Genomic DNA, 16,775 nt, shown 5'->3' on the forward strand with positions numbered 1-16,775 from the left:
AGAAGAAATAAAATTTGAGAAAACATAAAACAAATATGTAGTTAAGTTTCAAAATTTTATGTTAACTTTTGATCTTTTGTCTTTAATTGTAATTAATGTAACTCACCTCATGCCCATGGGTGGACCAACGCCTCCACCGCTGCCAACTGTACCACCATGCGCTGACGTTGTCGTTGTTGCTGCGCTTGCTTGCCGAAARTCGATGCCATTTTCCAACACGTGTTGTTGTGGCACACTTGTATTTAGGCGCGAAGCTGGTGCCCCACCCCCTGCACCAGCTGATGCCGTTGTGCTSGTATTGGGCACGCGTGTATTCACAGTCATAGCAGTTAGCGAYGTGGTCACAGCGGTAGCAAGTGACGTTGCTGCAGCAGTTACAACAGTTGTTAAAGCGGTGCCGGCATTGGCAGGGCCAATGGTACTAGTGCCGCCTGTAGCTCCGACGCCAGTGCCCGCATTGTTACCGCCAAGCGCATTAACCGCTGCTGTTGTTGTTGCTATTGCTGCTGCTGCACAGGCAGCTGCTATTGCCGAGGTCGCTGTCGCAACGCCTGCGGCTGGAGCTGTTGTCGAGACGSTGGCAACACTGGTGGATATCGCTGTCGATGATACGGCCGTGGCTGTAACATCGTTAGTTGCAGTTCAAACTTTTTGTACTTTTTTAAGGAAAATCTATATAAGAACAATGTGTTATGCCTCTCAACGGATCGAGGAGAGTGAGGGCTTAGGATCTCAATTTAATTCAGTGTTAACAAAATTAGGTTTTATAAGAAGTATATAACCTAAAAAACGATTATTTTTTCTTAAATCCGGGTCTCACATTATTACTAATGAAAGGAGTAGTTGTGCTTAGACGCTGTTGAGTGTGAAAAAGTCAATTGATCTGTTTTTGTCAAAAAGTTATCTTCATAATATCTGTTCTTATGCGTTCGCATTCTTGTTTCGAACGAATTTCAGCTGAAATTTTATATTTTATTTTGTCCCTAGTCAAAAGCGAATAACAAGTGACTACTCGTAAGCACGGATTTTTGCATACATTTACTATATACCAGCTAACCTCAGTGAACTTATTCGAAATTCGTTGAGTACAATAAACCTAACAAATATTACAAGAGAACCAACTTGTACCAAGGAAAGAATTGATGTGAGATAAGGTAGAATAGTGAATAAAAAATGCCAACCGTTGCCGTGAATATAAATCTAGCAGAGGAAAAACACGGAATAAATTTTGAAATACCAAGGAAAATGCAGGAATACATAAGAGAATTCTCAGTGGAGTATACATATACTATGAGGAGCAAAAAATAGTAAGACTTGGTTCATAAATTTAAAATTCCTAATTTATTCTTCAAAATCGAAGTCGTCCCCCTCAAAGGAATGCCTCTTAGCTCGAATACACTTGTGATCGAAACAGTTTTTAAAGTAAATTTCCGATAGCGATTCACGTTTAATGTCTTCTAAAAGGTTGCCCCGGAGCGGTCGTTTGAGTTTGTTGAATAGCCAGAAATCACACGGAGCTGAATAAAGCGAATACGCTGGTTGCGGCATGATATGGGTTGAAAATTTTGTGAGAAATTAACGAAAAATCAATGCAGTATGCGACAGTGCCCATAAGTYCGGCTTATTTTTATGAATAGCTTCATGCAAATTACACATAACACTCAAACATTATTCCTTGTTAACAGTTTGGCCGRTYGRAAGGAGTTCGGAGTGCACCRCACCTTGTTAAACGAAGAAAACTGTCAACATAACCGTSATCTTGACATCCTGGTAGKCGGAAAGYATGATTTCACGGATGTTAACGTGACGCTGTTTTTAAAAAAAAAAGTGTGATTTTGGCAGCAATCGTGCTTTCACTTTTCTTAGGCCCAAATGATCTTTAAAAATGGTTTTAAATGGTCATTYCGATATTCCAACGATGCCAGTAAGATCTCTGACTGTTAATCGTCGATTCGCAAGCACCAATTCCTTTATTTTAATGACGTGTTGATCMTCAGCAGATGCTGATGGCCGTCTTGGTTGAGGTTCGTCATCAACGCGTTCTCGACCCTCTTTGAATAATTTGTACTAATCAAAAATACTTCCTTGCGACCAATAATTAGTACCGAAGACCTTTTCCAACATTCTGAACGTTTTGGCASCAGAAATTTTATTCCGCTTACAAAATTTTTTGCAACTAAAATTAATAAGTCTTGCTATTTTTTGCCCACAGTAACATATATATTGTATATAGATACATATATATAATTGAAACAAATAGAGTATAGTGGAGTAAATGAAAATTTTCAAAGTAAAAGCTGTAAGAGTTTTTATAAAATAAGTTAATGCATAAATGCAGATTCATGTGTATTCTTTTTTTGAATGATTGAGGAAAATGGGTTACTCTTATGGCCACGCAAAAAAAGGGTTTTCTTATTATTTTTCAATAAAAAGATAATGTAAAGAAAATAAACAAACACCATTTTTTAGTTTTAAATTTTTTAAAAGTTTTTCATTTTATATTCAGCAAATTTCAAAAATTTTAATTACTAATTTAATTAATATTAATTTAAATGTACGTGAATGATTGACTGGTGGGTTGGTTTATAGTAGGTGAATATATATGACAGAGATGTGGGGAAATAAATATTTTATATAAATTTAAACACTAATTATATGTATAAAGTAAATATTTTTGTGTAGTATAACATACATGTGATTATAATAAATATAGGTTTGTTATATTTAAATATATATAATTTGAAACTTAGCATTTTACACAGAAGCGTACGAATGGGTGGGTGTTAAATGTGTGATTGCGCACATGTGTGATTGGTGTACATGAGTTTGGATGCGGTGAGTGATGAAAATGCATGTAAATATGTATGCTGTGAGTAACGACAGTTTGAAAGCGTTATTAGAAGACAATTCAACGTTGTTTATTAACTTTCTTAAGCTTTTCGAAATTTTTAAGTATAATTAACAGAAATTCATTGTAATTACAACGATTCTCAGTGACAAATTTAATTAAAAATGTTTCTTTATACACCACCATCATTAAATACGCTGGTAACATTCCCATATTCACATGCATACATATATACAATTTGAATTGAATGATAACAGTGTTCCTTATGTCCAGCCAATTTAAGAAAAAGTAATAATTTTTATACAAACCAAAAGTTGTAGAAAGAAAATTAATATTAATTAGTTACAAACTATGTATATATGTGCGTGTGTGTTATTTATATAGTATGTATGTTGTTACAAACAAAATTTGTTTTTGTACTCATTTCATTACCGTTTTGGTAAACTATTATTGTATGTGCAGCTATATTAATTTTTGTTTTTATTATTGACGTTTTATGTGTATATACTATATAGGAGTATGCAAATTATATTTAAATAAATCTCTAATACATACAAATATTGTATATTCAAACGTAGATGCGTGTGCAAACACACATCCAAGTAAATAAGTTATGTATATATACATATATATAAATATAAAGAAGGGTGTATTAACTAAATCTTAAGATGTTTAAATGCTAATCAAATATATGTACAATTCAATTTTGTTTGCGTTTGGTTTTAATGACGTTTTGTTTTCAATGTTTCAACTAATAAAAAAAAAAATTATCAGCATGAAACAAATTTAAATTTCCAAAAATGCATTATTTATGTTTTACTGCAGTATTATGTATATATTTATAATCAAAAGCAAAAAGGCCAATTCACATTACACTTAATCAACTATATAAAGAAAGTAATAACCAATAAAACATTAAATTATTTATATATAAATACTGGGCCCCAAAATGAAGAGGAAAAGTACATAGCAAAGCTAGAAACTAATAAAAAAAACAAAAACGATTAATGTTAAGCTTAACACCAAAAACAGTAAAAAAAACTTAAACTTGAATTTCGTTCTAAACTATATATATATATATAGATATATATATGTATGTATGCTTTTCATATTGTATGCATATTTTCGCACAAGTTTTTCGCTTGTTTGTGTCTGAGTTTCTGTTAGATTTGCGAATAATTGAAATTTAGAGCCGTAAGTGAAAAAGCAGCCGCGCACAGTTTTTGTTTTTGTTTTTTTTCTTTTTCTTCTGGGTATGTGGGTATAGCCTGCATTGCAGAAACACATGTGAGAGAATCTTTGCGTACTACTTGCAATTTTCCTAGTTATTTAACTTGGAGCCATGCATATTTGCATACTCTTTTCTCTCACTTGTACAAGCCATTTGACTTTTGTTTACATTTCTCTCCGCACTGCGCTATTTCACTTACCTTGGCTCTGCGTAGTATTCGTTTTCAGTGGAACGGCAAGCCGTGCATTCACAGCTAGCAGGTGATCCCGACGTGCAATCAGACTGGTCACGTGTTCCTCTAAGCGTACATTTTCACGTTGCAATTGATGTAGGCAGGAGAGCAAAGAAGCGACTGTAAAATGCAAGAGAAATTTAATTTATTTCTTTGGATAAAACTAAAAATATTTAACAACTGAATTGAAGTATCAACTTACTGTCAAAGTGCTGCGCCTGCTCCATGAGAAATTGTGAGCCCTGTTCCCACTGACGTTCGAGCAGTTGTTCCAAACTTTGCGGTATGGACATATTACCATTCACACCGCTGCCGAACATCGATGCTAATGATGTGCCACCGGTCATTTCTGTTGCGGGTGTTACAGCGCTGACTGAGTTGATTGTGAGCGTGTTGTTGCTGGTTGAGATCGGCGTCGAAGTAGTGTTACGCTGTGTGTGAAAATGTGAAACTTAAATTAAAAATGAAATTCATAGAGCTTGAAATTAAGTGACTTACCGTCGATTTGCCTGGGAAAGGTACACCCACAAATTGCGGTGTTACAGTATCTGCGGTGTAGATGCTGTGATCCTGTATTTCCATGTGCAGTTGGTCGGAGAGCTTCTGTGCCACATTGCTATTCGGATTTAGTTGATTGCCGAGCATGTGGGCAGCGGTGTGCAACGTCGAACCGCTACTGGGCACACCTGACGGCGCACTGTTCGCCATATTTGCTGCAGCGGCGGTTGTGGGCGTGGCACCTAAGACATGACCACCATTCTGAAAAACTTTGACATCAACTTTCGCCTCATTCGCATTTGCAAGTGGATCTTTTGCTTTACGTCCACGTTTCCGTGGCGCTGTTGCCACTGCACCGATTTCGGAGCCTGGTGAGCTGGGCGGTGAGTCTTTGATGGTTGTGGTAGAGGTGGTTGTGGTAATATTAGTCGTCATTGCGTTTAACGACGCTGTTGCAGTTGTGACGGCGGTGAGTAAATGTGCTGCCGGCGAATCGATTGCCGCGGCTTGAGGTTCGTAACTGAATTTTAGGCCACCGCAACCAACGCTACTACTGCTGCTGCTCGAGGAGGCATTCGATACGGTGCTGCTGTTCGCCACAAAGGACGAGGAGGAGTAGATGCCGCTATCTGGCGTTCTGTGGTGTATACCAGCCGATGTGGTTGTTGAAGTTGTTGCCAAGTTTGCGGGGGTTTGCAATGTTTTTGATTGTGGTGGATGATTAGAGGCATGATGTTGATGATGAGTTAGCGTTGAAGAAGTAGAAGTGTTGGTTGGGGTTAATTGCAAAATTTCTATGATATCATTATTACTGTCGCTAGCAGCAGCAACATTATTTTGTTGCTGCTGTTGCTGTTGAGCGGATTGTTGTTGTTGTTGCTGATGCTGTTGCGTTTGCAGCTGACTTGTGTTAGTGGCGCTATTGCTACTACTATTGCCGTTATTAATATTGCTATTGCTACTGTTATTTAAATTGTGGCTAGTGGTTGAGTTAGTAAAAGCAGTTGATGTTGCAGTGTTACTTGAGGGATTAGCAGTGGAAGGATTGTTATTAGGTTTAGTATTGGTTAGATTAGTTAAAGCTTTAGCAGGCGAAACTGTGGCCGTATTAGAGGAAGGGGAACTGGTTGAGGAGGTGGAGGAAGTGGCGGCAGTTGCGCCTGTGGTGGCATTTGTATTTCTACCGCCACCATTTTTGTGATCAGGTGAACGCTTTTGTTGTTGCTGCTGTTGTTGTTGCTGCGCGGCTAACTGTTGCTGATAGAGCGTTTGTTGTGCACGTAACAATTTCTTATTCAGTGGTTTTCCACCTAGATTTGTGGTTATCAAAGATGCATCGTTTGTGTTCTTACCAGACGCACCCGCGCCGGTGGCGCCCATATTGCCACCTTCTATTGCAGTACTTGAGGYATTACCACCGCCACGTCTGGCATTATTTAAAGCGCCCTGATTAGAGCTAAGATTCACAACTTCGTCGTTGTTGTTACCCGATTTGACAGTGGCACCAGACATGTCACAATCATGACTGGAGAAGGACGAGGCAGCGGTTGTGAGACCTGAACTGGATGTTGCACCTGCCAGCGTAAGATTTGTCGCGACCATATTTGTTGATGTGCCACTGACACCGCCACCATTATTACTTCCCCCATTGGCATTCACGTYGCCAGCGCCGTTCGCTTCGTTGCCACCGTTGCCGTTGGCATGCTTTTGCCTTGTTGGTGATGCTGTATTGGATGYATTGCTGTTACTGCTGCCTTGTAACATTACAACCGGCGATGGTGAAGGTGTATGTGTAGGTGTGGGTGTTGGTGTCGGTGTCGAAGCGCTAGGCGGTGGCAGTGACAGTGGTGAGGGTGCGTTTGGTGGTGGTGTAGGYGTTGCTAATTCGTTGCGAAAATGTTGTTGTATTGGCGACGGTGATGATTTCGTTAGCTTTTCWATTGGCGAATCGCGATTTTTGTTGCCAACCAAAGCGGCGGCGGCTGCGGCTGCTGCTGCGGCAGCTGCGGCCCTTTTCTTACCGGAGCGGGAATTGGTTTTTTGTGTTGCCAACGCTTGTTGTTGCTGCTGCTGCTGCTGTGATTGACCACTCTGTTGCTGCTGCTGCTGCTGTTGATGGTGTTGTTGTAGTTGTTGCGCCTGTAACGCTTGCATACTACTCTCACCCGAACGCGACCTATTACATTTAAGCAGTAGGTTGGTGGTTGTTGTGGTTTTTTACGTTGTTAGATAAATTAGCATTTTTTGTTGGTTGTGGAAAGTGAGTGAATACAGCCATTTGATTGCATTGCGTGAGTGGTGAGTTTTCGTATACATTTATTAAGTAAAAGTTTCATTTCGCATTTAAGATTTTTGTTTTGATTTGAGAGAAAAATTAGAGAAAGCAGAGAAAAAACATTGACAATTCTTCAGTATTCACTTCAAATTCGGCTTAATTGCTGTTTGTCTTTTGTATGGTTATGTGTGTATGTGTGTTTGTGACGGGTAGATGCGTGTGGTGAATTGCAGATATTAATCAATAAGGTATTTAATAGTTTTTTGTTGATTCATTTCGAGCTACACATTTATAAATACTTATATGTTTTATGTGTGTGTTTTGGTTCTAGAAACAAATCCTTTTTCGAATGTTAGGGAGTATTTATTGTATATATATATTTATCTTGTTAATTATAGATCATATGATCAATTTAAAGTAATTTTTTTCTTCTAGATTTCGGTTTAGCAAGAATTTAGATTTATGTTTGTATGTAATTTGTTCTATTTGAATTGTATATATACAGGTATTTGATATGTGTGTGTTTAAAATCGGATGAAATAAAATTTAATTATCAAAAAACCAAAAGCATCTTAAAATATGTACAAAACGAGGTGTTTGAAAATGCTGCTAGCATTGTATTGATTATGTTCATATAGTAACAGTATTGATCTTTGCAAATAACATTTATTAAAAAAATATTTTTTTTTTTTAATGCCGCTTGACTTGGGAGGCTTTGGCCAAACAATATTCTTTTTTTTACTTTTAATATTTTTACAGATATAGAAAAAAAATACAATGATTTTACGATTTTTGCAACAATATATTTCTTTATGGGTCTCTTATTGTTCAAATCTACATTCGTTTTAATTGTATGCCCACACACAAAACTTTACAAATAAGTGGAAAACAGATTTTTTTTTTTTAAATACCGGCATACCAATCGAATGAGTAACTCTTTGCAAGTACCTGCAACAAAATTTCAATCAAATATTCATAGTGTTCCGTTTTACAGAAATTCCTTGAATGAAATTTCTGTTTTCGTTGCAATCTTGCGATGCGTATACTTCCTATACCGTTTTGGTGGTGTGTTCAGTAACGTAATCACACTTAGTTGGCGGGATACGAAGTTGGGCGTTAACAACAACAGCAGCAAAAGCAATTAACTTGGGTATTCAAGAAAGTAACTGATTTCTTCAAATAAGTAAAATAATAGAGGCAAAAGAATAAACTATATTTGATATTAGTAAAAACAGAAAAAGCAAACTATAGATTCAATAGAAATTAGTAAGAAAAAGGAAAATGATTAGGGAATTAAAAAATGTCTGTGTTAGCACGCGAAGCGCTAGAAAGCAATTGGAAAAGTTTTTGGTTTTTTTGTGTAGTATACTATATAATGGAAAGGCATGCAAAACAACTGGTGGGTGGTAAAGTGCTTTTGTTTATGAGTTTTTTTATGTGTACTCAACTGCTCAAATACAAGCATATACATCAACATGGTAGCAGAACAACAAAATATGGAAAACTTTGTATTTAATTACACTCACCTGCTCCTTCGCACTGGTGCTGTTTCTTGCTCTTGCAGCTGACTGACACGCGTTGTTTGCTTTTCATAACTGATTTTCAGGTTGCCAGTCTCCGTTGTGGTGGCCATCAGATTGGGATTGCTGCTTGCGCTCAACATCATATTGCCCGATGGCGATTTACCGCTCTGATGTATGACACTGCTATGCGCCGCTGTTGGCAGACCACTTGCCGAACTAGCAAAATAACTGCTGTTACTATTACTGTGATGTTCGGAAAGCGCCGGCGGTTGATGATGAATGCGTGGTGATTGTCGCTCCAGCATTCCACCAGCGCCACCACCACCACCACTACTACCAATCGCACCAAGTGCTGTCGTTGTGGCAGTCGCATGCGTGCCCGACGTGTTGCTCCCTGTCATATTAATTGTTGCAGCACCACCCTGATGTTGTTGCTGTTGACTTATAGCTGCTGCAGCTGCGCGCGTCGACTGTGAAGGTGGGGCATGGTGATCTGCATGGAAAAGAGATGGTGATTAGATAAATGTCTACATTTCTGTGTATAATTGTATAATACTTGGCACGTGCTCTTACCTGTTGCGCCACCTGCTGCGCTGCTTGTTGGCAAATTGATTCCAGGTACATTGGCGGTGGAGAGTGGCACAGAGACATATAGGCTGGGCGCGTTGGCTGCCGCATTCGCTGCATTGCTGGCGGCATTCGCAGCGCTGTTCGTTGGCGCTTGTGTGGTGTAACGGTCATCGCGATGATGCTGCTGCTCCTTTGCGCTGGTGTAATTTTGGGCATTTGAATTGCTACCGCTGTTGTTGTTGCTATTTGTACTGCCAGCGGTGTTGGATTTATGCGCATTCGACGCCGACGAGTTGACATTGCTGGTGCTTAAATTTGTTGCTCCGCCACCACCATTTTTGGCATCCGTTGACAGTGTGTATTTGTGCGAGGCGGTGGCGGTGGAGAGTGTTGATGCCGCCGCAGTGGAGGCAATGGAGGCGGATATTGAAGCGGATGTTGCACCTGATGAGGCCGAATTGTGGCTGCTGTTGCCAGAACCGTTGCTACCGCTTTGCGTGCTATTCGCATCGKTGCTGTGTGTTTGATGTGCGGGTGGACTCAGTTCAGTTTTTTGCTGCAAATCGGAAACAAGACGGTTTGTTTTAAATATGGTTATTTTGGAAAATGTAATATGTCGTTTAAGGCTTTTACTTTTTATAAAACAAATGTCATGCTAAACTGTGTGAGTAGTTGTTGTAATGCTAGAAATACTTTTTTCTAATTGAAAATTCCTTATAGATAACTTCTTGGATTTCTGCGAAAGTTCTTTGGGGAAAAAGATAATTTTAACTACAAGAGGAAAATGGCTTTCCACAAGCTTTCAGACTTCAGGCTGTCATAATGCTGCTAATTTAATAAACCATTGCGAAAATTAATGATATATTTGGCTAGAGCAATTATGTGCTATAAACCAACAATGTTGCAGGGCACACATAGCAACCACGCTTAACTTCTTTGATATCCAAGCTACTTGCTGAGTGCCTGGTGGCCCATTAGAGTTCCCAAGTATGTACATACATTCCTATATACACATTTATAAATATATATGAATATGTGTGTGCCAGCAAATACCTAAAAAGGAACTCATAAAAAAATATTGTTGCTGCTCTTGTTTGCTGCTATTTTACCATTTCCGCTGCAAATGCAGCCAACAAAAGCAACAAATCAGTGCTGCAAGCAAGCAAAACTGTTTCTTACTTGTTGTTGTTGCGAATGTATGCACACAATGTTTGATGCAAACATATGTCACCGTCGACTCTGGCCCTCAGCTCTCCACCTGGCTTCTCATTTGGACTCTCTTTCGGTGCTCTTGTGCGCTCACTGCAATTCCAGTCACTTTTAGTAAGTAAATGGAAGTGCGCGAAGAATTGACAGTGAACGCAACAAAATTTCAGATACACAAATAAGGAAGAACATAAAAGATTATATCCATTTTATAAAAATAGGAAATGTGTGGAACAACAATGGGTCGCCTTGGTTTACAAGGAGTGGTGTGATATAAGAAATGTGAACGTAATGAAAATGTCTGAAGAGTGTTAATACACATGAACCAGCGTAGGTAGGTGGTGGGAGCAGAGAGATACAAATGAGAAATACACACTTATGTATATATAAATATAAAATTCCTATGCGTAAAGAAACATTAGGGTTGGTATTGTTTTTTGTTTTTGGACGGATAATAAGTTGTAATAAAATCGTTTAGTTATAAATTGGAATTGATAGAAGTCTAGGTCTACTTTCGGACAATTAGAATTAGTTATTATTTGAAAAAATATATTTTAGTTTAAGATTTTAGGATTTCAAAAAGCCAGATATTCAAATCAAATTCTTTTATAATCTAGTCTTAGTAATGGAAATATCCATATGTTAGCAAGTTCCGTTAGACAGTAACATTCCTCTAGTTTTTAGGTGAAATTTAATAGCAATGGCAATACTGACACTATGTGAGCTAAATGTATGGCGAACAAGAGAGATTTGAGCACGGCGACACTTTTACAGGTGTGAGGTAAGTATGTAAATATGTCTGTATGATTTCTTTGTTCTTTAAACTTTTATATTGACACTCTCTTCTTCGCTTTAAAGATAAAAGTCAACCAATATTTAAGCTCTAGTCTTGGTGTACGCTCCAATGTACATACTTATATATCGATCTGTGTGCGTATAGTATTGGCTGTAGGCGACAGAATGCAAAAAGCTACGTGTAGTCCAACATTTGACTGACGGGCTGACAGAGTATGGAAAAGTGAGTGCATGTTTGACTGACAGACCGATGAAACAAAACAGCTAATAGTACAGAGATACATATGCATAGAATTGCARCAATGTTGCATGTGTTCCACATATATAATATGGGTATATGCATGGATGTATTGGCAAGCGGAAAATGCTGAAATTGACTGAAGACGATCAGTATTAACTACACATTCAGCGTGCATTTGCGTARCGTTAGAACTACAAACATGTGGTGAAGGAACAAAGATTATTGCAGCAGAAACAATGCAGGAAAACTCAAAAAAAAAAATATATATATATATTTATATCAATTTAGAAACTCACATGKATATTAACAACACAAAATGCCCATGCACAGGAAGTTTACATAGGCCATTTGTAAGCCAAATGCAAAGCGCAAACAATGCAGTGGCGATAAAGCACACATAGGCAGCGTGAAAGCAAGAAGAAGATGTGTGAAGAGAGACAAACAAATATAAATGGTTTTGCGGCTAAATGTGGTAAAGGAAATGGCATTTTGTGGCATGAAAAATAAAATCACATTGTCGGAGTGGCAATAATGAAATGGAGCTTGTCAAGTCATTAAATTCAGAGTAACACAAAAGAAACACACAGTGAAAAAAAAAAATAAGTTTTGTATAATATTGTATTTTTTGACACAAGTTTTAATCTTTTTCCTTTTGCATTTCAGATCGCTCTTCACGACTTATGGAAATCAAATSTATAAGCATATAGCGATCTATCYGTTCGCAAGACAGTCGGGTTTACATAACCGGAACGGACTCGGATTTTTTATCCGGTGCAGAATTGTCAACTCGACAAAATTCTGCCGCTGCAACATCAATTGATTTCCAATTGTTCAAAATATGAAGGTTGGCGATTTTTTTTTAGATATTCGCTTATAAAAGTATTCGAGTGCGTTTTTCTATCTGTCTATATATACGCGAATTAGTCTGTAAAATATCGATCTGAAAACTAAACAATTAAAATCGTGTTCCTATGTGGCAAACTTTTTTTATTCCAAAAGATATCGTCAAGAAATTTCTCATGGCTTATTTTTTATAGCAACGATAGAATCTCGGAATAAATTGTTCAGATCGGACCACTTCAGCACATACTCGTGGCCACGCAAACTTTAGCAGTGAATTTTCTTATGGATATACACTTTAGGTGTAATTGTAACGGTTATGTTGGTATTTGAATACATTTTTGTTATTTGACATTGTATGATTTGAATGTGCGGAAACCCGTGGCTAAACCACTTTTAACCATGAAAATCAGGCTTGGTCGTTTGAATTGGGCGAAAACGCACCGTAACTGGTCCTTCGAGTCGTAGAAAATGGTAATATGGTCGGATGAAACCTGATTTAATTTGCACAACAACGCGCGATTTCCGGGGAAACGTTTCGCCGAAAATTGTGTGAACTTTTAAGCATCCTGAAAGCTAAATGGTCTGGACGTGTTTTTCTTTTTATATCCGAGGTCCTTTACTTTTTATTGATGAGATGAGGAACGCTCAGAAGTATCAAGAAGTTATATCCCATTTTATCGTGGCGGTCGTAGAAGAACAATATGAGCATATTTCTGAGGCCATCTTCGGTAAGCTTTATATGCTATTTAATCATCGATGTATCCTAATGTTTATATTTAAGAAAAATGTCATCTGTCTACATTTTCTTTTTTTGCAGATTCAGAAAATGTTTGCAGATGTTGAGATATCGCATATGACATGGCCAGGATGTTCTGCCGATTTGAACCCGATAGAGAATCTTTGGCATGCCATGAAAATGAAAGTAACTCGACACTGGCCAAACTCAAAACGCGAATTGAATAAAATTCTTGATAAGGTGTGGGAGCAGGGAATTTCAACCGAATGCCTTAAAATCAGTGTTTTGTAATTCGTGAAACTGAAAAGCAATTTTTTATTGTTGTGGCGGCATACAATTAAAGATATATCCATAAGGAATGTCAGTTCTTGGGCAGTGACATCTAAATGTAACTCTCTCTCGCTCTCTTCATTTTCGCTGATGATCCATTAACACGTGCCAAAGTAATCATATCAAACATTGTGATACAATGCTTTTAAACATTTTAATTAAATAGTTCAGCCAAATTCTTTTATCTTAATTATTTTTTTACCGCACACTTCCTAAAACAACCTCCTTTTATCTTTGTTGCAAGCACTTTTTCAACATGACATTATTGGGGGATGTGCGAGAATTGTATGCCACATTTGCAAACCATTAACGACACTTGACTTTTCTGTATGCAAATTTATATGTTTGTACGTAGTAAGTGCACATGGCCACGTTTGAGTGMCCGATTGTCTCGTCTTACAATCTCCAAGGACTACGTGTAGCATGTAATCGGATTTTAAATGCCAAAGGGAGTGTATTTTGAAATTGTAAAATTTTCAGSCCAATTAAATATGTATGTGTAAGCAGACGCACATGTGTTACAAAAAGATGAAGAAGAAAAAACCGTAGCATGCAAATGTTTTACTCCCAAAGGTAAATGAGYAACAAATGTTGGCAATGTTGCATGCACAGTTACAATGAGGAAATGAGGATATTGTGCATTGCAAATGATGACGATTTGCTAACCGCATTAAAGAGACGAAAAAAACGCAACAGATGCAAAAGAATTTCAATATGCAGCAAGTGATACCACAACCAAGCAATTGCAGCAAGGAGGCCGGGCTAACGGCAATAAAAGATGGACATCAACCGCAGCGGCAACATGTGAGCTTCACAATTGTTTAAATAAAACCATCAAAGAAAGCAAATTCTACCAAAAAAAAAAAAATAAATAGATGTACGCATTTTTGCCATTTGCGCGCATATTCATTGTAGCTTCGTAGCAAGAATGTGAGTTGAGAAAAAAAAAAAAAGTGAAGAACTCACAGTTGCACAGCAAGCATAATCAAATAAGTGCATAAGTGAATTTGCGAGGCAACAAAAGGTTTAACAGCAACAGCAGGAAGCACTACACATTCTTGCCCTGCCTTCGTTCATATTTCCCAAACAATTCGCAGTCGGTGTACATTAAAGGATAATAACCCACAGCCACAGGCAAGCGAGCGCACTCTTGAAAGTYCGCAGCAACCCCATGGAAATTTTGCAAATGCCTACTGGCGACTAATGTGTGGCACATGCACATATGCGTTGGCGCTCAACGCGCCGCAAAACACACACAGACGCAAGCATGCTTACAACTAAATTGTTATTGTTGCCACACGGCATATGCCGTTCGCTCAAAACCGAAAGAAAACCGCCAACTGTCAGTGGACAGTGGCTAGTGTTTAAGTTGGTCAATGTTCGCTGTTGCTGGTGCTTCGTGTGGAGTCACGAGATGAAACGCACCAGCTTCGCGTAGAAGGGATGGAGGAGCAATGGCAAGCGGCATGTGGCATGCGATAATGCAAGGAAACAAAGGAAACTTCAAACATTTGCACGTTTCGTTTAAGSGACGATGAGCAATGCGGCGAGTTGTCGTTGGACACACGCGTCACCCTTTTTGCACAGAGTTAATAGTTACCTACTTACCACTTACTTCACTCCACGCGACTTGTTAACACGCTTAGCCTTGTAGGTACTGTTTGTTGTTGTTTGCAGTTGACAGACATTTAAATGTACATATGTGCTGAGTTTCCTTTACAAATTGAAGGGTCATAAGCCTTTAAGTCTAATTAAATACTTGTCTAAAAGGTCATGTTAACAACTTCCTTTAATTCCTTATTTTATATTTTAATCACATGCAAAGAAAAGTAAGGTATTGTGCAAGGCTTTAAGAGCATGAGGCAAGGCTTTAATGGCATGCCAACGAAATCTCTGCGCGCACGCGACTCCTTTATGAATATGCAAAAAAATAGTAATTTATATTATTATTAATAATTTCGATTTTCTTCAAATGGGAACAGTATCGGATTAGACTATGCAGAAGCCCATGAAAATTATAAAAAAAAAGAAAGAAATTCATAGCAGATGAGAACCCAGAGATATCAACATACATAGTAAAACCTACTAACCTTATACAAAAAATTCCGAAATTTTTACTTAAGAGCTTTTGATTCATGGAAACAATAAGTTTTCTAAGAAGACACTTCGAAAGTATTCGGTTAAGTTCGGGTTTACGTAAGCGGAACGGTTCCAGCTTTTTATAAAGACAGTCAACTCGCAACATTCCTCACAATAATTATAGGAATTATTTCCGCCGCTCAATAAAGTATTCGGTTTTWATTTGAGATATAGTTTCAATGATTGAAAAAGAGTAAACTTGGAACTAACGGATATTTCAATATGGACGCTACAACAGTAGACTTATAGGGACAGCAAACGACGCCATATTTTTCCCGTTGTTTTGACTTTTCTCTTTAGTAACATAATTATTTCGAGTCAGTGGCCTCAACTTTAAGAGCGCTACGTTAAATTTATGGTCGTCGTCATCGTCCGGTCAGATCMACAATTGAGCGYCAAGTGGAAAAAATGTTAATMCAAAGCCACAGTACAAAATGTTCACGTGCCAGTCAGACAGAGAAGTGTCCGTAGGAGAATGCCCCAAATCATTGTCTCACACATCGTTGGGCATCTCTGTGATCTCGTTGTGGCGATTTTTGCGAAAAGATCTTGGCCTACATTCTTACAAGATCAAATTGACACAAGAAATGAAGCCGCTTGACCACCAGAATCGTCGTATGTTCGTGAATTGGGCTGAGCAACAACTTGAAAATGACGTTACTGTGAATGGGAATCGCTAACGCTCTATGATAATCGAATATTTTTGGCACGAATTGGATGATATGAACTTGTACAATATGTGGTTCCACCGGGATGGCGCCTCAAGCCACACAGCGAATGTCACAATCCATTTATTGAAAATCAAGTTTGGTGAACGTGTTATCTCACAAATTGACCCAGTCAATTGGCCGCMTCGGTCGTGCATTTTGATGCCGTTAGGCTACTTCCTGTGGRGCAACGTCAAGTCTATGGTCTATGCCAACAAGCCAGYATAACGAACGTAAAATTACAGAAGTATCGGCCTATTAATGCTTGAAAACTGACCGTGGTGGAAATCCAAGAGAAATCGAGTTCGATACATAATGACATCGAGTGTACTTTCACAGGAATAAAGATTGTTATCCCAAACTGTTTTATTAAAAAAAAAACTTCTGTAGCGCTCTTATTGAAAAACACGACATTATAAAATGTGTATCGGACGTAAGGTCGTTTTATAGAAATTTCCGAAAAGTATTCGAAATTTCTTTAATTAAGTGTAATATCTTGTAAACGGTTAGGTTTGCGAAAAATCCGTAAGATACCATTTTGTAGAGTATTCAATTGCCTACAAAGTGAAATATGGTTCYAAGTACTTGGAAGCGAATTTTT

At 38.1% G+C, this 16,775-nt stretch overlaps 1 protein-coding gene and 1 long non-coding RNA gene across 4 annotated transcripts in view; one reads left to right on the top strand and one right to left on the bottom strand.

Moving 5' to 3' along the window:
• The window catches only part of LOC108973977 (serine-rich adhesin for platelets-like), a 30,185-nt gene that overhangs the window by 2,505 nt on the left and 10,905 nt on the right, over positions 1 to 16,775 (bottom strand). For all 3 annotated transcript variants that reach the window (XM_018941545.1, XM_018941544.1, XM_018941546.1), the window contains 6 exons: positions 9,181 to 9,733; positions 8,611 to 9,100; positions 4,810 to 6,985; positions 4,514 to 4,742; positions 4,279 to 4,431; positions 107 to 620 (listed from right to left, as the gene is read on the bottom strand). In XM_018941545.1, the coding sequence (XP_018797090.1) occupies positions 107 to 620; positions 4,279 to 4,431; positions 4,514 to 4,742; positions 4,810 to 6,985; positions 8,611 to 9,100; positions 9,181 to 9,733 (4,115 nt within the window). The remainder of the gene's footprint in view (positions 1 to 106; positions 621 to 4,278; positions 4,432 to 4,513; positions 4,743 to 4,809; positions 6,986 to 8,610; positions 9,101 to 9,180; positions 9,734 to 16,775) is intronic.
• Positions 10,534 to 13,504, top strand: LOC108973979. Its single transcript, XR_001993770.1, has 4 exons — positions 10,534 to 10,717; positions 11,061 to 11,164; positions 11,242 to 12,990; positions 13,080 to 13,504. It is a non-coding gene; the product is annotated as an uncharacterized LOC108973979 (long non-coding RNA).

The sequence above is a fragment of the Bactrocera latifrons genome, unplaced genomic scaffold, assembly GCF_001853355.1.
Source record: "Bactrocera latifrons isolate USDA-ARS-PBARC rearing strain unplaced genomic scaffold, ASM185335v1 scaffold_511, whole genome shotgun sequence".
Classification (NCBI taxonomy): Eukaryota; Metazoa; Arthropoda; class Insecta; order Diptera; family Tephritidae; genus Bactrocera; species Bactrocera latifrons.